The sequence below is a fragment of the Pelophylax lessonae genome (assembly GCF_965119305.1).
Source record: "Pelophylax lessonae genome assembly, chromosome: 9".
Classification (NCBI taxonomy): Eukaryota; Metazoa; Chordata; class Amphibia; order Anura; family Ranidae; genus Pelophylax; species Pelophylax lessonae.
Window position 1 is genome coordinate 127,851,875 of NC_138776.1, and position 21,506 is coordinate 127,873,380.

The 21,506-nt window shown below is 46.1% G+C and overlaps 1 protein-coding gene across 1 annotated transcript in view; it reads left to right on the forward strand.

Moving 5' to 3' along the window:
* Positions 1 to 21,506, forward strand: part of KIF20B (kinesin family member 20B) — a 197,980-nt gene that overhangs the window by 108,340 nt on the left and 68,134 nt on the right. Inside the window, exons 19-21 of the mRNA XM_082266726.1 lie at positions 12,104 to 13,169; positions 14,229 to 14,367; positions 15,153 to 15,275. Coding sequence (XP_082122852.1) covers positions 12,104 to 13,169; positions 14,229 to 14,367; positions 15,153 to 15,275 — 1,328 coding nt within the window. The remainder of the gene's footprint in view (positions 1 to 12,103; positions 13,170 to 14,228; positions 14,368 to 15,152; positions 15,276 to 21,506) is intronic.

Consider the following 21,506-nt stretch of genomic DNA (forward strand, 5'->3'; position numbering starts at 1 on the left):
GGGCGTCCCCTCCCGCTCCTTGTAATGACAGCCAATCGGCTTCTCAGCTGCATCGGTTGTCATTACAAGACAGCCGACAGTCGGCTATGGACGCCGGTACCGGGGTGATGCCTCTAGCTGCAGGCATCACTCCGGTACAAGCACTTTCCGAAATATCGGTAATATCGGCCGCCTTGGTGGCAGATTCCAATATATCAGGGAAAATGCATATCGGCCCTCGATATTTGCTTTGCCGGTAATCGGTCGATCCCTAGTACTGAGCATCCGTTTCTAGCCCAGACGTGTGTGTGTGCTAAGGAAACAATTGCCATGTATTAAATTGAAAGATTTATGGTATTTTATGTTGTCTCCAGTGGCTTTCTATGCATCATAAACCTAAGGCTGTATAAGGTCTTTGGCTGTTTTTTTTTTTTTTTTTACATGAAGTAGCAAGGCCAAAATGTCGTCCTATTCAGTCAGATGCATAGTTCGAGGCCTAGCACACAGACTTTATTTCTTTGCCCCGGCTAGTTCATCCTATTAGTTTCCTGCAAGGCACAGCAGTATTTCAAGCCATATGTCTTTCCCAAGCTTATGTTAACGGAGTTTAAATTGGTCTTATGACAGGTGAGTGCTGGCCTTGAATGTATTGGGGGGCGGGGAAGAAAAAAATCAGGACTGCATCATATCCTGTGATTAAAGTGTCACTGTAAAGTTATCTGTCAAGAAGAAACCTACTACTTACACTGACAGATAACACTGTTCAGACATAGCTGAACCAAAGATCTCATTATTATGTGATCTGCACGAAGAAAGGTGAAATCCTTTTTATATCAGAAACCCAAGCAAGCAGCATACACAATTAAAATGAGTGTATCAAAATTTACTTGTCATATGATTAGGATCTAGATTGATACTTTTTTTTTTGGCGAACTAGATTGTGATGCAAGCTTTCGAAGCACCCAAGCCTCCTCTTCAGGTAGTATGAACAGCATTTTGAAAATTTGCGCTTAAATTTGTTTAGTTAGACAAAAAACACTACAATCTATTCGCCAATAAATGGTATCGCCGTAGATCCACACGTCAGTCGCTAAGACGGTACAACATTCTGCTACTGTCTTACCTGTCGTCCTACTGTCTTTGTAATTCTCTATAGCTAAGTTTTTAATACAGGTCATTCTTGGTCAACAATACAATCCCCAGCTTTTTTATAGTAGTGGAGGAGAATGGAAAATGTTTGGAAATGCTTTTATGAAGCAACATTCCTAGTGCTGCCCTTCTCCCAGAGTGTTGCTGTTCAGGGAGTCCTGCCAGGAAATGAATGTACTTACAGCAGTGACAGATTTCATTACTTTTTTTATTATTGTTTTATAAGGAAAATAACTGGTGTTTTTTTAAATGCCCTAAATGTAACATTATGCAAATAATGGATATGAACACCAGTTCTACACTCCTGGGTTCGCATGTTTCAGAAAACATACTATAAAGGGCTATAGAATCTGATGTCACTTTATACATTTATGGACGATGATCACAATATGATTGCAGGTATTGGTTTATAAAAGTAGTTTTAACTTATTTGTTGCATTTCATACAATGCTGCTTGCACTAGTTTTATTTCCCCTAAACTTAAAGCAGGCCTTTGGTAATTTTTTCATCTTTCCATCTATTCCATCCTCTGCCCTTGTTTTAACTTTGCATAGTAAAATATATATTTTTTTTTTGTCAGTAAATACCTTATACAGCCCACTTCCTCTGGTCATTAGCCTAGGCCAGTGATGGCGAACCTTGGCACCCCAGATGTTTTGGATCTACATTTTCCATGGTGTTAATGCACTCTGTAGTGTAGTGAAGCATCATGGGAAATGTAGTTCAAAAACATCTGGGGTGCCAAGGTTCGCCATTACTGGCCTAGGCAAATGACGACATGCATCTCTCTCTCGCTCGCTCGCGCTCTCTCTCTCTTGTGAGAGTTTGCTAGCAAGGGAGGAGGGTTGAGTCATAGGAGAGCAAATGAGAGCTGCAAAGCTGGAAGGGACTGGATGAGAGCAGAGATAACATGAGACTGTAGAAATCCAGGTGTATTCATTGAGCGAGGAGAAATGTGCAGGAAAGCAGTGGTGTGTGTGTGTCTGTGTAAATCCAGGAAGTGAACAGGCAGCAGCTTCAGCTGCCCACAGTTAAAATGGCTGCAGCCAGACTTGGTGGAGGGAGATTGGTAGGGGGCCTCGCACTGGTTAATCTAGATCCTTATGGTGTCCCCGCCTGCAACGAGCGTGTGCAGGTTATTGTTATGCCCAGGTTTTGCGACGACGGTGCCCCGGTGGACGGGGACGAGCCTGTGGAGAGCCTCTGTTCGCCAGGATGTCTGTGGGGGGTGTCATGTGGGCCCACTCCTAGTTGAAGGCAGAAGTTATGGTCTCTGTAGTGTCCCGTCCCCCCCCCCCCCCCGCCGTTACGGATGGTCCCTCCCTCCCTGCCCCTTTGGGGGCGCTCTGTGGTGCACACTGCCTGGTGGGGAGTGTGGGGGCTTATTATGTTGTCCTGGGGGGTGTCTCTGAGGGATCCCCGCAGTGGCCAGCTCCTGGGCTTTTACTGACTTTGGCGCCGTTTGATCGGCCGTCGTTTTGGGTGAGGGCAGCTTATCTGGCTTTCCTGTGAGGGCAGCAGCCATTTTCTAGGCATTTGGCGCCGTTTCGGGTGCCCTCTTGACTGTGGGCAGCTGGCTAGTAAGGGCAGCGGCCATTTTGCGAGTGCTTCTGTCCCATTGAATCTAATAGGCATCCATGTTACTGTGGCTCAGGGCATCACATCGGCCTCTAGTGATTGAGGTCACTTCTTTTTGGCTTCCTCCTACTGCAGCAGCTCGTGAGAGGGTCTGGTAATTTACACTGTGACACTGTGGAGCTGTTTTTTTGCTGTTTTTTTCGAGCATTTCACCCTAAAACTGTGTTTTCATTGTTGCTCCAGCATTTAAAAGGGGACTCCAACGGCGGTGCAGTTTTGCGGTGTGGGCCGCAGAAATCTCTGATTTAAAGGGCCAGTGTCCAAAAATTTTTTATTTTCGGTTATGGAGTCCCAGGATAGCAAATTCCCCACAGACCTGGTTGTTGCTTCAGGAACTCCATGGCCTCCTTATCTGCTGCACTTGGGACCTTGGCATCAACGGTTGATCTGTTGATGTCTGAACGTACTGTTCAAAAACAGCCGATGCCCTCTGTCTTCTGACTCAGAGCCTGATTTGGTTGCCACAGACAATGTCCTCCCCGAGGAGTCCTCTGACAGTCGCAGCCCCCGTCCCTCTGATTTTTTGGGGTTGATTGTCTTCCTGTACTGCTTGCTACAAAACTGGAGAACAGTACTGTATGGTTCAGGGCAATATTTGAGGGACAGCCTCCTAGAGGTGTGTTTTAGTGTAAAGTTTTTACTAAATCTTTTCACTGCCTAGCTTACTCCTGAAGAGGGCGCCATTACCCAATAGTGAAGGCATACTGAACGGGCTGCGACTGTAAGAGGACTCAGAGAAAAGAGTTTTACGGTAAGTTCTTACAAAAACTTTTATTTTCACTATAATTATGAATTTTATACTATCACATTAATTTATTTCTTGATATTGTTTCAAGTGGCGCAGCACTTTATTGATATTATATGGACTGTGGCAGAGCCCAGACTGCCAATTAGTGTACTGGACCTCCGAGGGATCAGACTTTGTCTGACTCATTGGACAATCGTCTTCAGGGGTGTCCGGTACAAATTCATTCGGACAATGCCACGGCTGTGGTCTATTTCAATTACCAAGGGGGCATAATAAGTGTCCCTGCGGCTCGGTAAGTAGCCGCCATTCTAAGGTGGGCTGACTGATTTAGTTCCAGCCCTCTCAAACTTCTGCTACGACTCCTGTGCAGGATTCAGACAGAAGGTATTCCGGTCATTCTAGTGGCTCCAGACTGGCCTCGCCGGTCTTGGTTTGCCGATCTGGTACGGCTGGTCGCCAATGCTCCTTGGGGACTTCCTTTCTGGGAGGTTCTGCTGTCCCAAGGACCAATCTTCCATCCTGCTTTACAGTTGCTGACTTTAACAGCTTGACTGTTGAACGACAGGTGCTGAAGGATGGAAGTTTGTTTGAATCAGTGATTCCTACGCTGTTAAAAGCTAGGAAATCTGCCTCTAGGAAGATCTACCATCGTACATGGCAGGCGTACATTGTGTGGTGTGAGTCTCCTGGGGTTCATCCTCGCTCCTTCTCTGCGGATCGGATCTTAACCTTCAGTGGGGGGGGGAGTTGAACAGAAATTGGCCTTGCGTACCATCAAGAGCTAGGTATCGGCTTTTTCCAATGACCTTTGGCCACACATTCCCTGGTGCATACCTTTTCTTCAGGGTGCCCGACATTTTGGTTCCTACAGTGGAAGCCCTGTGGCTGCCCTGGAATCCTAATGTGTTGCTTTCAGCTCTACTGAAGCTTCTTTTTGAAAATATTTGGGAGATTTCCCTGCTTACGCTGCCCCAGAAGGTGACCTTCCTGGTGACTATCACCTCTGCATGCAGGGTGTCAGAACTGATGGCGTTATCCTGTCCACCTTTTGATGATTTTCAAGAATAAGGTGGTGCTTTTGCCTCTGTCCGTCATTCCTTCCTAAGGTGGCCTCTTACTGTCATTTGAATGAAGACATTGTGTTGCCTTCCCTGTGTCCCAGGCCTAAACATCTGAAGGAAATGGATCAGATGGTGGTTCAGGCTTATTGCATCAGGGGTCATGTTCCTCCTTTTCCTGTTTAGGCGCACTCTATTAGGGCGCTTAGTGTCTCCTGGGCTCTCCGTCATCAAGCCTCAATGACGCAGGTTTGCAAGGCGGCCACCTGGTCGTCGGTGCACGCTTTTACAAAGTTTTTGTAAAGTGGTTGTGTTGGGATCTGCGGATGCTTATTTTGACCGCAAGGTTTTTGCTGGCTGCTTGTTAGAGGACCTGATCCTCTTTGAGGATGTATTGTTTTTCATGTGGGCTCCAATAGTTTGTGCTCCATGTTATCTGGTTGGCTATGGTTGGCCTTGGGAATTTTTTTCTGCGGTTTCCCACCCTTCATGTTTGACACTGCTTTGGGACGTCCCAATGGTTAAGAAGAATCAGGAGCTGTGTCCGTCAATGAACGAAAAAGAAAATGGGATTTTTGACTTACCGTAAAATCCATTTCTCTGAAAGCACTCGCCTCTCTGTGGAGTTGGCTTTCTTCTGACACTGCTTGTAACAAAACGGAGTACCTAGAGCAGGAATTGGGAATATACACCCCCATAGGCGTAGTCAACTATTTTTTTTTTTTTCCTGCCTAGTGTCCTACTCCTGTAGGGGGCAGCATAACTCAATGGTTAAGAAGAATATGGAGCTGCGTCTGTCAATTAATTTCAGAGAAGAGGATTTTACGGTCAGTCAAAAATCCAGTTTTTCTCTTTCGTTCACTGACAGACACAGCTTCAAGTCTTCAGACCATTTTGCTTATGCTCTCGCTCTCGGAGTAGGACTAGGCAGAAACCTTTTTGGTTAACCACCTGGGGCAGTCCCAGAGGATATGCCATCACTTCCTGCTGTAGGACTCCAGTTCAGTTTTTCCTGCCTAGTCAGGAGTAAAGACCTGGCTCTCTGCTGGGATCTGCGGTCCTGGCATTTTTTCCTATTTAAATGGAATTTTTTTACTTTTTTTTCTTTATTAATTTTGTTCCTGTGTGAACTACAATCAACAGCTGTAACGGGCAATGCACTGTATATTCTAGATCCTTATGGTCTTCCCAGTCTGGCCTGCGAGCGTGACCCAACTATTAGCTCCGCGATAGGTTGGCCGCGACATAGCCCCATTGGACAGGGGCAGACTGGCGAGTAAAACAACTTGCAAGGTCGCATAGCCCTGGTCACGACAATAGTTACGACAACGTCACAGTGTCTCAGGTTGCAGCACCCTCATTCCAAGATGGTGCGGTGGACTGCTGGGAGGTGATGCTCGCCTGGTGACTATGGTATGGTGAGTAGTGTCCCCCCTCCTTTCCTGCGGAATTGCTGGGGTGATCGCGAGCCCCCCTGGGGATGGTAGGCTTCTCTTGTGTTCTTCCTCCCGTGTTCCCCTTCTCCTTTGCGGGTTTCCCCCTTAAGTTTGTGCCCTAACCTGTCCCCTATTTCCCCACACCCCCTTTTTGGGGCATAGGTGTAACTGGGTAGGGGGGCTGCACTGGTGGAGTGGTGGGGGTGTCCGTACCTAGGTGCTGCGGGGGGGGGGGGGTCCTCTCCTGGGGGTCTGTGAATTTTTTTTTCCGTGGGGTCCAGGGTCCTGTGCCACGCCAGGTGGTGCCGCCATTTTGCGGTGGTCTCTGTATTTCCGGTTTCGGCGGCCATGTTTGTGTTGTCCAGCGACCATGTCTTTGTGGTTTCCCCATAGTTTCATTAGTGGCCATTTTTTTTTTTTGTCAGATGCAGTGCTGAGGCTGTGGGGCCTCTAGTGTCAGGTCAGCGTTACAGTTTCCCAGCTTGAAGGGACGCCCTCACCCGCGTCTGGGGTGGAGGGAGGTCTTTGCCTCTTTCTGGATCCGTGGACCTTGCTCATTCAGGACAAATTGCTCCACAAACTGATTCGGTCCTTGCCTCCGTCAAAGTTCTTTCCTTCCAACTTACTCCTGTCTCCAGAGCGGCTACAGGGCCTCTATGGAGCTGTGCAGGACCTGTTCGCACAAGGAGTTATTGTGTCGGTTCCAGAGTCAGGTTTCCAAGGTTTTTCAAATCGGTTTACAGTTCCCAGGAAGGAAGGCAAGGTTCATCTGAACTTGGATCTCAAGGCTCTGAACCACTTTGTGTGGGTTCAGAAATTTTTGATGGAGTCCATTCCCACGGTAGTAGCTTTCCTGCATCAAGGAGATCTGATGGCCTTTATCGATCTTTGTTTTGCTGTGGGTGAGGAGCACTTTCAATTCGTGGTGTTACCCTTTGGTCTTGTTTTGGCCCCAGTGTTGGCCTTGTAAGGCAGAAGGGGATCGCGGTACTAGGTTACCTGGATGATTTACTTCTGCGTGCAGAGTCTTCCTCACCTCTAGAAGCTGACTTGGACGTTACGGTGGGAAATCTGCAGGAGTTCGGTTGGATACTGAATTTTCAGAAATCGGCACCGTCTCCGTCCACAAAGCTGGACTACTTGGGTCTGACGCTGGACTCGGCGTCAGCACGGGTTTTTCTTAGACAAAACTTCTGAAGCTGCAGGAGGCTGTTAGGCTCCTGTTGTCCAACCATCGATTGTCACTCAGGACTTGTATGCAAGTGCTGGGTTTGATGGTCTCCACCTTTTGAGGCGGTTCCTTTTGCGCAGTTCCACACCAGGTCTTTGCCAAGGGAGATTCTGATCAAATGGAACAAGAATCCGCTGTCATTGGACAATTTGATTCTGTTGAGTCTGGGTTCAAGGGAATCTCTCCTATGGTGGCTCTGTTCCCCATCTCTACGTCTGGGAAAATCCTTTCTTCCCCTGTATTGGACTGTAATCACCACGGATTCCAGTCTGTCAGCATGGGGAGCGGTCTTGGGAGTGTGTTCGGGCCCAAGGTGTCTGAACTCGGGAAGAATCCAGGTTGCCAATTAACGTCCTGGAAATTCGGGCTTTGTCTGTCTCAATGGACGGATCGTCTGCAAGGACATCCTGTACGGATACAATCAGACAATGCAATGGCTGTGGCAGATGTCAATCAACAGGGGGGCGCCTGTTGGAGTTTCTACAATTGGGTGTAGATCAACGTCTGGCTCTGGGCACCGTCAAGGGCCAGATTTCCGCCTTGGCTATTTATTTTTTTTTCCAAAGGCCGTTGGAGGCGAAATCCTTGGTTCACACTTTTGTGCTGGGAGTTTGCCATCTGGCTCCTCCGGTGTGATCCCTGGTACCTGCGTGGAATCTCAATTTGGTCCGGTTGGTACTTCAAGGGCCTCCCTTTGGAAATATTTGAGAAATTCCTCTGCTCACTCTGTCGCAGAAGGTGGCTTTCTTGGTAACCATTACTTCTGCACATTGCTTGTCAGAGTTGGCTGCGTTGTCCTGTCGGTCACCTTACCTGGTGATTCATAGGGACAAAGTGGTGTTGCGACCCTGTCAGGCGTTCCTTCCTAAGGTTGTCTCGGGTTTCATTTGAATGAAGACCTTGTGCTACCGTCCCTATGTCCTAAGCCTAAACATGCTAAGGAAATTGCTTTGCATTCTTTAGATATGGGAAGTGCGATTTGGGTGTACCTCGCGGTGATTAAACAATCCGATTTCTTGTTTGTTCTTGCGTATGGACGTCGTAAGGGGTAGGCCGCATCTGCTGCGACCCTTTCCAAGTGGATCAGGCAGACGGTGGTACAGGCCTATTCTATTAAGCGTCAGGTTCCTCCTTTCCCTGTTGAAGCGCATTCTACGAGGGCGCAGAGTGCCTCCTGGGCCTTCCGTCATCGGGCTTCAGTGGTTCAGGTGTGCAAGGCAGCTACTAGGTTGTCTGTACACACATTCACAAAATTTTATAAGGTAGATGTACTTGCATCTTCAGACGCCGCGTTTGGCCGCAGAGTTTTGCAGGCTGCGGTTGTGGAGGCTTCCGCTTCTTGAGGGTGAAAAATTTCCTGGTGGTGAGCTCCAGTTGTTCCTAGTTGAGCTCCTGTTACCTGGTTGGCTATGTTTAGCCTTGTTGGGAATTCTGTGTTTGTTTGCTGTGTTTTTTCCCACCTCTCATGTTGACACTGCTTTGGGAGATCCCAATGGTCTGAAGACTTGAAGCTGTGTCTGTCAGGGAACGAAAAAGAGAAAACTGGATTTTTGTCTTACCGTAAAATCCTTTTCTCTGAGGTTCACTGACAGACACAGCACCCGTCCCTCTGTTGGGGTTGAGTTATTTGTTTTTCTGACACTGCTTGTTACAAACTGGAGTCCCACAGCAGGAAGTGATGGTATACCCTCTGGGACTGCCCCAAAAATGTTTCAGCTAGTCCTACTCCTAGAGAGCGAGAGCATAAGCCCAATGGCCTGAAGACTTGAAGCTGTGTCTGTCAGTGAATCTCAGACAAAAGGATTTTACGGTAAGACAAAAATCCATTTTTTTCCATTTTGGTTAGAGTAAGGGTGCGGTTATAACCCCTGTCAGTTTTTAGCAAACTGTGTCTAATAGGGGAGATTTCCCTTTTCACTTCCTGTTTTGGCTATGGACAGGAAGTAAAGAAATCCCTCCAAAGTGAGGGAATCCTGGCATGTCCCCACAATCACCAGAAGTAGTGTTCCTATTGGAAGTTTTTCCTCTATTACTGTTCTGCTGTCAACCCGAAATTTGGGATTTTTTTACTTTAAATTATGATTTATAATGGTAAAAAGGAGAAATAGCGAGAGTGAATCTTCCTAAAGAGGGAACAGACAGGAAAAGAAAACTGACAAGAGTTCTAATCCTTACTGTAATTATTACTTACTACAGGCGGTCCCCGGGTTACGAACACAATAGGGACTGTAGGTTTGTTCTTAAGTCAAATTTGTTTGTAAGTCGGAACATGTACATTTTTAAGGGTAATTCCAGCCAAAAAAATTAATGAGGATACAGACAGCAGTACAAACCTCATACAGTACTGACCAACTTCGGTAGAACAATAAAAAATGGTTTCAAAGCACACACAATTGAATGGGAGGTCCACATGAGCTCATGCTGGGTCACAGGGATAATACTGTACTGTAACACAGTCCTGCTACAGTTTCATAGAAGTACAAGTACAGGGCATGCTCTCAATACAGTGGTACAGGTAGTGGGCACAGAGTAGTACTGTAATCTCACCAGTTCCACAGGTTCCAGACAGTAGTGGGATGCGAGTGAGATGCTTCTGGGCAGTCCTGTATGTGGGGCACACAGTACATGTAGTACTGCAGCATGCGTTGTGTCTCTGGCACAGGAGCGAGAGGAAGAAGCCAGAAGAAGCTGGCAGTGACGTCACGCGGCCCCCGTTCGGAAGTAGGAGTCGTTCGCAACTCAGATGTTCGTAAGTCGGGGACTGCCTGTAGTATTTAGATTTGGTGGCTGCATAAAAAGTTTTTCCAGGTTTTTTTTTTTTTTTTTTTTTTACTTTTTTTTTTGCATCTGGTAGTCCTCAGAATACACCTTGAAAAAAGGCAGTAATGCTTGCAACATAACAATGGCTTTATTTGCTCTATCCAGTGTTTGTTGTCATCTGAGTACAGCTTGGCTGCTTGATCCAGCATTTATCTGTTAAACTGCTGATATGGAACGTGCCATTAGCTCTCAAGGTTTTGCGAGTTCCTGAGGCCTTGCCTGTTACCCTGACATTGTTTTACCGCCATGCGGTTGCAGCATTTCAAATTCTAGACATGTGAGATGGGGGAGGGTTGTACACAGATTATATTCTGCTAATGGTTCATGGGTATTCACTATGGTACTGGCCCCAGAACAAGCCCTAATGCAGTCTCCTGGCACCCCCATTTGGGATGTTATGTCAACTTCCTTTTGAGGGAACTGTTAACCTCGGCTGTGTCAATGTGAAAAATGCCCATCCAGACAATGCAGTGATTCAGATGGATTCTGCACCTTCAGAATTAATTTCTGGAATCCACTTATTGTTTGTAACAAGAGAGTTGGGTCAGATCCTGTCCTGGAAAAACTTCACATTCCAGCCCTATCAGCTGTGTACATTCAAAGCATAGACATTTACACAGACATAAAAGGCATACTTCCCTTAGTCCGCACCCTAGGAACTTTATTCAGCTTCTACAGCTGGATAACGATCTGCAGATCTTTGCATAGGGAGGGGGTCTACTAGATTCCCCCCCCCCCCCTTCCTTAACTCGTCAAGCCAAGTATACTCGCCTAAATCTCTTATACTGGTCCCTAACTACTGCTAGTTCTGGGAGTGGGGGACTGTGATCCTAAGTCCCCTACCGCCCCATGGGATTACATTAGTCCTCTTTGGATTCTGAGAGACCCCACCACTGGAAATTTAATAGGAAGTGTCCACGTCCTGCAGGCATGAACGTGGACACTTGTAGGTCTCACGTAGAAAGTAAACAGAAGAGTATGAGACTGGGCTACAATGTCTTGTGACCTCAGAAACAGCTGATTGTTTCCATTAAAACGAATTTGCTTTACTCATCTGCAAGATTGTTTTTTGAGTGTCTTCACTGGTGTCCTTGTACTGCAAGGAACCTTTTCTAGTTTTGCATAAGGAGAAGGTGGTGAAGGGCCCAGGACTTCTTGTCCAAGATATCTGCCTTTCTAAAATCCCCTCTATTCTCCAGCTGTGGCTTGGACTGTGAGGGTGTATCTCTCAGCCACTTCAAGGAAGACTGATTCTCTTTTACAATCCCAGTTGAATCCCCTAAGGTTGCACCAGCTTCTCATTTCACCACCTTTAGATGGCTCAGACAGGCCTATGGTCTCAAGGATCGTGTTCCACTCTTGAGTTTTTGGGATTAAGAAGCTACCTAGTCTTCTCCACACATTCGCTTAGTTTCGCCAGGTGGACATTTTAGCCTCATCTGATGTCGGCTTCGGGTGAATAGTCCTTTTAGGTGGCATTTTTAGCTGCAATATTTAGCTGCAGGCAGTTCCCAGTTTTTTTTTTGTTTTTTTTTTTGGTGTTTTCTTCCTAATCCTTTCAGTAATTGTTTACTGTGTTGCCCGCCCCCCTGTTTGACTGCTTTTGGACATCCTGAAGGTTAAAGGCTTTCTATTTCCTTCAATGTACGAGAGAGAAAATAGGATTTTTGTACTCCGTCTCAAATGTTTTTCTTGAAGTCCATTGAGAGTTTTTGATCATGCTCTCAGTACTGATTTGCTACAAAACGGAGGCAAGCTGGTAGTAGAAGGGCTTGGCTTGCCTATAGTTTTTTTTCCCTGTAGTTGGCAGTATTTCTTGAAGGTTAAATATTTCACGTTGTCCCTCAAAAGACTCCAAGGAAAGGATTTTACAGTGGGTACAAAAAACATTTTTGATATTTGCTGCCATCCTCCTCCTTTTTTTTTTTTTTTGTTAGTTTATTTTTGCTTGTATGATCTTCTCTTATTGGGGGCATGCTCGTGTAGTCCGTGGCTTTTGTAAACTTGATTTGTGCTTAATGAAGCTTTAATTTGTATTTTTTAGAACTTCTGGAAAGTAATTACAAGCCAAAAGACTCCTCGGGGAACATAGAGAACATGGACACTCTCCAAAACTTAGAAGTGGTTAGCGCTGGAAATGAACACTACAAAGTTCAAGTACTCCACCTAAATGGTACTATTGATAAATTAAAAGAGAAACTAGCTAGCTGTGAAGAACAGATTACAGATTTAGACTCAAAAAATAAAACCATGGCTTGTGAGCTACAGGCAGAAAAACATCGTGCTTCCACTCTGGAAGGGACTATTGAGACTTTAAAGCAGGAAATAGATCACAACAAAGAAAGTACTGCCAGTAAGGTTGCCCAGATCAAAACTATTCAGAATAAGCTAGAGGATTTTAATAAAAATGAGGTAAAGCCAGACTCTGAGGCAGAATGTCTTAATCTAAGTGATTCAGTGCAGAACTCATTACAGAAATGTTTAACATCGGGAAGAGAAAGTACATTTTACAACGCTATAGAAGGTTTATGGAGGAAGTGTCAAGAAGTTCTAAAGGAATCTGCCAAAAAGAACAAACAGATCCAGCATCTCAAAAAAGAGCTTGAAGACCTAAAGAACAGCATGACTGAACTCCAGAAGGCAAAAGACACCTTACAAGTCCATCTTCAGGAGACTCTTTCTCAAGACTCTATTGTAAAAGAGAATGACCGACTTATTACTGAGCTGCAAAAACAGTTGTCAGATACATCCAAAGAATTGGAGAGACTGAAAATGCAAGAAATGGATTATAAAAATGAAGCAATGTCAAATAGCCAACAGATAAAAGATCTGAGGCTTCTTGTGGACTCTTACAAAGAAAAATGTGAAAAGCTTAGCAGCTTGGAAGACCAGACCAAAGACAAATCTGTTGCATTTCTGTCACTGGAAAAACAGTTGGCAGATATCCAAGCACAACACTCGAATTGTGAAAGTAACCACCAGAAATTAGCTGTCGAAAAGGGTGAATTAGAATTGAAGATTGAACAGATGATGGAAGAGCTTTCAGGTTCTCAGAATGCCATAAATGATAAAGAGAAGCAAATCACAGAAACAACTAAAGAAATTAAGCTGTAAGTTTATTGCATGCTAAACTGTGTCAGTGTAACTGGAACAGAGTTCAGATCTTATGCTTGAGGGTGGAAATTGGGGTAAGAAAAATGTACCTTTAATTGTAAATGTGTTGGTTTTCTTAGCCTGATGTACTTTAGTCATTAAACAGATAAATAGGTTTTAGGCTTGGTTCACACTATCGCGACTTGGGATCCGACTTGAGACCCCAAGTTGCGTGACATGTGATATCCCATATTGGTCAAAGAGCTGTTGCGGTAGTAAACCCTGTTACACCACTTGTACCTGCAGGTAAGCCTATAATAAGGCTTACCTGTAGGTACTGCGAATATCTCCTAAACTTACACAGTGTAGATGTCATCGGCTGTATGCACTCTGAATATCACCTGCGCATGTTCTCTGAAGGTCTGGCTTACAGTGCCAGACCTTCAGAGCCCGTGCTGGAATCCAGATATGTGAACTAATGGTGTGAATACACGATTAGAATATCGCCCGATCATTCGACCACCGACTTTTGAAAAAGTATTTGTTGGTTGAAAACGTTGCCAACATACACGGTCCGAATATCGCCCGACCGTTGCCCGCCGACCATCGAAACAGTGTTCGTGCGTGATGAGGTTATACAGATTTAAACTGAACGACCTCAACACCAATGTATAGAATATCATTCTTTCGCAAACTAGACGACAGAATTTTCCGTGTTTTTCAAACGGTATTTTTCGTTCTCCATATCGATATCGCTCATTGATGGCTGGACATTAACGAGTAGAATATCGGCCGATCGCTTGCTGATCGGAAATTTTCGGCCGATTTTCTCATGGTGTATTCCAGCCATAACTCACACGATTGGATATGCAAATTGCATGTGCGTATTTTGGAAAGTTTGCATCTTGAGGATTTGTATGGAGGGGGCTAACAGTATTGAGATGCTGGTAAAAAAAATTTTTCATGCAACAATTACTTTTTTTTTTTTTTTTGCTTCTGAAAAGATGGGTTCCGCTTGGTGTATGGCTTATGTGAAACAAAGTGCTTTTACTTTATTTTTTCATTATGTTATAAAGGTTAAAGAAAGACCTTTTACAACAGTCCAGTGAACTTAAAACAGCACAACTCGAGCTGCAGAGAAAGGAAGAGGACTATTCAGAGTTAAAAGAGAAATTAGCTGATGCTAAAAAGCAAATGCAACAAGTTGAAAAAGAGGTTAGTGCATTTATATCCTTTCTTTTTATAGAAAAAAAAGAGTTCTGCCAATCTCCTAATATCTGTAGTATGTTCAGTTATGTTGTACTATATTCTGAATTTTATACCAGGGATCTGTTTGATTACCTCCTAACAAACCCTTCTAAAGTCTCTGGCCTGTGATGTGATTGGCTGGGCCTGTCCAATATGAAAGCATTAAATGTTCTGGAGATGTAAAATTTAATCCCAGTCAGGGTATTATTATCCACACCGATCAGCTTTCCTGGATAATTTGATAATCTAACCTCTTAACTGTAGTCATAGTACAGCCTAGCTGATAGTACATAATAGATGAGCTTTAATTGATAATTTCTTTGATCATATCTTTGGCTGTGTCATAAGTTGGCTATCTCACTGTCCTACAGTTCAGCCATATTGAAAGCAACAGGGGAAGCTGGACTGCAATCTCCACTGGATTCCACGGCTCCAGGCTAGGTGCTCAGGCTGAACAGGCTTCCGTCCACCTCCAAAGCTGAATACATTAAAGAAAAAGCTGGCACTCCAGTAAAACCGCATAAATGGACTTCCTTTAATGTAAAATTATAAACCACAGCCAACGCATTTCAGCCTTTAGGCCTTTATTAGCCTAACAGCTGAAACGTGTTGGCTGTATTTTATTGTCTTAAAGGAAAATCGTTTATGCTCTTATACTGAAGTTCTGGCTTTTCCTTGCAAATATGAGTTCAGCCATACCGGCTTTTTTTTTCCTTCAAAATTGGGGTCAAAATTGTTTTATTTTGTTTCAGATCTCTGCTATGCGTGAAGAGAAGAAGACCCTAACCAATAAAATTAATGAATATGAGAAACAGAAGAAGCAGATGTCTAGTGAACTAGAAATGAAACAGAGGACTATTCAGCAACTTAGTAAGGTAATCATATACTTAATTTCTACTTATGTTTGCAAATTTAGCCTTATTTTAAGACATATTCCCAATTCAAAAATATTTTACATAAAAACCATTACATGTCTAAATCGCTTTGACTACTTACTGTCCTTAATTAAAAAATATGTTTCTCTGTCGCTCATTGACAGACGTAGTCTTCTTGATTCACAAGAACTGGGTTATGTTGTCTCCGCAGGAGCAGGACTAGGCAGAAAGACAAAACGTTCTGGCTCCACCTTAGGGGCAGTCCCTGAGGGTATATCCTCCCTCTCTCTGCTACAAGGCATCAGTTTTTTTCTGTCTAGTCAGGAGTAAGGACCTAAGTTCTTTGCTGGGATCTTTTTGGTCCTGGCAAGATTTTTTCTTTAGAAAAAATATTTTTTAGGTAGTTTTCTCCAGTGTTTTTTTCCTGTGAGATCTTCAAGCAAATACGCCGGACTGGGCGACACTAGGGGTCACCCCAGCCGGCCTACGAGCGCGCGCAGACCATTGCATTGCGCTTGGTCGGCCGCGACACATTCAAGTAAGTATGCGGGGCCGGGCGACGGGCTAGATGTTGAGATCCAGTGGTCACCCCGGTTTCTGCCTACGAGCGCGTGCAGACCAGAGCTCCGCGCTGGGTCGGCCGCGACGGAGTCCCATTGGAGGGACTGACCTTGCGAGTTAAGTCTCGCTTGGACGCCAGGAACCAGAGAGTCGAGGCGTCCGGAGTGGTCCACAACCCCCCACCCCGGTGAAGAGGGTATTGTGAAGAGAGGGTGCCTGTCGGTTCGGTATGGTGAGTAAACGTTCCCTTTTTTCCTCGTTATGAGGCAGTATGAATTATGGGCCCCTCCATACATGGTCAGTATATATCTGACACTAAAAGTCCCCCTTGTAAATACAGTATGTGTTTGGTGGGAAGTGGACTTGGTTTGAGAGCTAACACTCTACCCAGCAGACTGTAGTATTACAGCAGACATAGGAGGTATAATCCTACCTTAATTGTAGTGTACCTCCTGCAGATCGATAAACCGCCACTTAGCAGAGATGCAGGTGGATGTGCTGGGAAAAACTATTTCGGCAGTCCGCCGCCATTTTGCTGTAGACCGGGTGCATGAATGTCCTCGGGTCATGCCGGCCGCCATGTTTTTGGAGTCTATTGTCTCCCGTATGGGGGCGGCCATGTTTGATGAGCCCAGCTACCTCGTGGATAGCTGGGAACGCTGGAAGGCGTACACAGGGGGCGGAGCCACGTCCTTCTACCCGGGAAAACTAACACAGCTCTTTCCAGTCTGTAAAAGACAGACGCTGACTGCAGTTGGTTGGAAACTTCTCTGCATCGGGTGGTGAGCCTTGGGGGTCCCTCTCTCTCTCTGTGGGGATCGAGAAGCAGGTACTCTGAGGGGCGCTATTGCGCTAGGGGGAGACACATAAAAAAAAAAAAGAGGTTTTTTTTTTTTAAAATAAAAAAATACCTCTTCTTTTTTTTTTTTTTTAAATAAAAAAAGTTTTTTGTTTTTTCTGGCAGAGGTGTCCTGAATTAACATGGACCCTGCCACTCATGTATCTCCACCGGATCCCCTCGAGGTGTCTGCAGGATCCTCCAGCACCCCACTGACGGTTGAATCATTGTCAGCTATTATGGAAACTTGTGTCCCGGGTGGAAGTGGCTTGTCAGGGACAGGGCGCAAGAAAGCGACCCCCGCCTAACCCCTTATTATCTGAAACTTCGGATTCAGAATCTGAGCCTATTTCTGCAGTTGCAGGTACTTCATCTGGGATTGGTGTCTCGGGTACTGTCTCTTCAGACAGCGAGGAGGATGTTTCGGCATCAGCCATAGCCCGAGAGGAAGCGTTGGTAAACGCACTCATTGTATCTGTTCAAGAAACCTTAAGATTACAGGGTATTCCGTCGGAAATAGCTGAAACTGAAATCCCTTTTGGGACTAAAAAACGCATCAAAGTGGCGAAGGTTTCTCTGTCGCTCATTGACAGACGTAGTCTTCTTGATTCACAAGAACTGGGTTATGCTGCCCTCTACAGGAGTAGGACTAGGCAGAAAGAAAAAACGTTCTGGCTCCACCCTAGGGGCAGTCCCAGAGGGTATATCCTCTTCCTGTCTGCTACAGAGAATCAGTTTTTTTCTGTCTAGTCAGGAGTAAGGACCTAAGTTCCTTGCTGGGATCTTTTGGTCCTGGCAAGACTTTTTTTCTTTAAGAAAAAGACATTTTTTAGGTAGTTTTCTCCAGTGTTTTTTTTCCTGTGAGATCTTCAAGCAAAAATGCCGGACTGGGCGACACTTGTGGTCACCCCAGCCGGCCTACGAGCGCGCGCAGACCATGGCATTGCGCTTGGTCGGCCGCGACATATTCAAGTAAGTATGCGGGGCCGGGCGACGGGCTAGATGTTGAGATCCAGTGGTCACCCCGGTTTCTGCCTAAGAGCGCGTGCAGACCAGTGCGCTGAGTCGGCCGCGACGGAGTCCCAGTAAAGGGACTGACTTTGCGAGTTAAAAGCTCGCTTGGACGCCAGGTACCAGAGAGTCGAGGTGTCCACAAAACCCCCACCCCGGTGGAGAGGGTATTATGAAGAGAGGGTGCCTGTCGGTTCGGTATGGTGAGTAAACGTTCCCTTTTTTCCTCATTATGAGGCAGTATATATTATGGGCCCCTCCATATATGGTCAGTATATATCTGATACTTACAAGTCCCCCTTGTAATACAGCATGTGTTTGTGGGAAGTGGACTTGGTTCAAGAGCTAACACTCTACCCAGCAGACTGTAACATTACAGCAGACATAGGAGGTATAATCCTACCTTATGTGCAGTGTATCTCTGTAGATCCATATGTCACCTCTTAGCAGAGTGCAGGTGGATGTGCTGGGAAAGACGATATCGGCGGTCCGCCGCCATTTTGCCGTAGACCGAATGCATGTATGTCCTCAGGTCACGCCGGCCGCCATGTTTTTGGAGTCTTATGTCTCTTCTATGGGGGCGGCCATGTTTTGTGAGCCCAGCTACCTCGTGGAGGGCTGGGAACGCCGGAAGGCGTACACAGGGGGCGGAGCCACGCCTTCTGCCCGGGAAAAAGCAAACAGCTCCTTCCAGTCTGTGTAAGACAGACGCTGACTGCAGTTTGTTGGAAACTGCACTGCATCGGTTGGTGAGCCTTGGGGGTCTCTCTCTCTCTCTGTGGGACTGAGAAGCAGGTACTCTGAGGGGCGCTATTGCGCTAGGGGGAGACACATAAAAAAAAAAAAAAATTAAAAAAAAAAAAAAAAAAAGAGGTATTTTTTTATTTAAAAAAAAAAAAAAAGGAAAGTTTTTTTGTTTTTGCTGGCAAAGGTGTCCTGTATTAACATGGACCCTGCCACTCATGTATCTCCTCCGGATCCCCTCGAGGGGTCTGCGGGATCCTCCAGCACCCCATTGACAATTGAATCTTTGTCAGCTATTATGGAAACTTTTGTGTCCCGGGTGGAAGTGGCTTGTCAGGGACAGGGCGCAAGAAAGCGACCCCCGCCTAACCCCTTATTATCTGAAACCTCGGATTCAGACTCTGAGCCTATTTCTGCAGTCGCAGGTACTTCATCTGGTATTGGTGTCTCGGGTCCTGTCTCTTCAGACAGTGAGGAGGATGTTTCGGCATCCGCCATAGCCCGAGAGGAAGCGTTGGTAAACGCACTCATTGTATCTATTCAAGAGACCTTAAGGTTACAGGGTATTCCATCAGAAATAGCTGAAACTGAGATCCCTTTTGGGACTAAAAAACGCATCAAAGTGGCGAAGGTTTTTCCATTGCCCAAATGTTTTGGCAATCCAATCGAAGAAGAATGGCGTCTGCCAAAATGCACCTTTAATATTTCTAAACGCATTGACAGGCGTTATCCGTTTGAGGAAACCCTGATTAAGAAATGGACAGAACCACCTGTGGTGGATTCACCTATTGCTAGATTGAATAAAGCCACGGTTATTCCTTTAGAAGACGCTCCGTCTTTTAAAGATCCAGTGGATCGCAAGATAGAAGCTATGTCTCGCACCATGTTTTCCTTGATTGGATCAGCTTTCAGACCAATAATTGCTATTGGTCTGGTTTCGCAGGCTGTAACTGAATGGACCAAGTGGTTACGCCGGGACTTAGAAGAAGTCCCTCAGGCGGTATCAGATTTGTTGGAACAAATGATACAGGGGTTACAGTTTGTATGTGATGCGGCGTTAGACGCCACTCCATTAATGGCGCGAGCATCAGTCTCAGCAGTGGTTCTCAGGCGTACACTGTGGCTAAAAGGTTGGTTAGCCGACCAAGGTTCCAAAAAAGCATTGGCTAATATCCCCTTTTCAGGAGAGCGTCTATTTGGAGCCAACTTAGATGAGATCATTAAGGATCTCACCGGTGGAAAAAGCACCTTTTTACCGCAAAATTTTAAAGGTAGAGGAACTCGTCAAAGACGAGGGCCTTCTTTTTCTGCTCACAAGAGGTTTTTTCGTCCGGCGGGTGAAAAAACTAAGTCCTCCAAAGCTCCTACAGGAGGCGTCAGGGGTCGTTGGTCGGGCAAGCAAAAGCCCGCCCCCTCCAGACCTGAAGATAAACCATCCAAAGCCTGAAGGTGCGCCCCCACCCATAACTGGGGTGGGGGGACGTCTTCGCCGGTTCCCGGATCCATGGCTTTCCAGAATCCCGGACAAATGGGTTTGCGAAGTCATAAGGTCAGGGTACAAGATCGAGTTTCGATCTCTCCCACCGGCGCGATTCTTCCCTTCCAATATCCGTCTATCCGCAGATCGTTTAGAAGATCTGCGGAGAGCAGTCACAGATTTACTACAACAAGGAGTGGTAGTCCACGTTCCTTGGACAGAACGGTTTCAAGGGTTTTATTCAAACCTGTTTACAATACCCAGGAAAGAGGGCAAAGTGCGTCCAATTCTGGACTTAAGAGCACTCAATTCTTTCGTCAACATAAGAAGATTCAGAATGGAGTCCATTCGCACGGTAGCAGCCTTCCTGCATCCAGGGGATGTCCTAGCGTCCATAGACATCTAGGACGCCTATCTTCACATTCCCATTTTCGCAGGACATCAGCGTTTTCTACGCTTTTCCGTAGAGGAGAACCACTATCAGTTTGTGGCGTTACCTTTCGGTCTCGCCACGGCTCCGCGGGTCTTCACAAAGGTGTTGGCCCCAATGTTGGCACTTCTGCGCCAAAGAGGTATATCGATTCTAGGTTACCTAGACGATCTTCTGCTTCATGCAGAATCTCCTCAGACCTTGCTACAAAACATAGAAATTACTATGATTTCTTTACAGGAATTCGGGTGGCTGGTGAACCAGCAAAAGTCATTTCTGGTTCCCACCCAGAGGCTCGAATATCTGGGTCTAATCCTAGACACAGTCAGGACAAGAGTTTTTCTTCCGGTAGGGAAACTCCGAAAGATTCAATCTGCAGTCCAGTTGTTACTGTCCAACAGCTGGTCTTCCCTTCGGACTTGCATGAGGGTTCTGGGGTTGATGGTGGCTTCGTTCGAAGCAGTCCCATTTGCCCAGTCCCATACCCGAATTCTTCAGTAAGAGATTCTTCTCAGATGGAATCGGAATCCGGAATCCCTGGACAATCAGATCCGATTGAGCAAACAGACCAGAGAGTCTCTGGTATGGTGGCTTCGGTCTCCGATGCTCAGCCAGGGAAAGTCATTTCTACCAATATATTGGACGACAGTGACCACGGATGCCAGTCTATCCGGATGGGGAGGAATTCTCGGTCAGTTATCTGTCCAGGGACTTTGGTCCCCGGAAGAATCCAGGTTACCGATAAATGTATTGGAACTGAGAGAGATCAGACTTTGTCTGATTCACTGGACCGAGCAGCTCCAGGGCAGCCCGGTTCGGATCCAGTCGGACAATGCCACGGCCGTGGCTTATGTCAATCATCAGGGGGGCACCAAGAGTGTCCGAGCGGCCAAAGAAGTGGCTTGCATTCTTCGCTGGGCGGAACGATTTGTTCCAGCAATCTCTGCGGTGTTCATTCCGGGGGTGGAGAATTGGCAGGCAGATTATCTCAGCCGTCAGACCCTGGATCAGGGGGAATGGTCCCTCCATCCAGACGTTTTCCACCAGTTGTGCCTACGGTGGGGCACCCCGGATGTGGATCTGTTGGCATCACGATTCAACAGGAAAGTTCAGAGATTCGTGGCTCGCTCCCGCGATCCTCTAGCAGAAACCGCAGACGCACTGATCGCC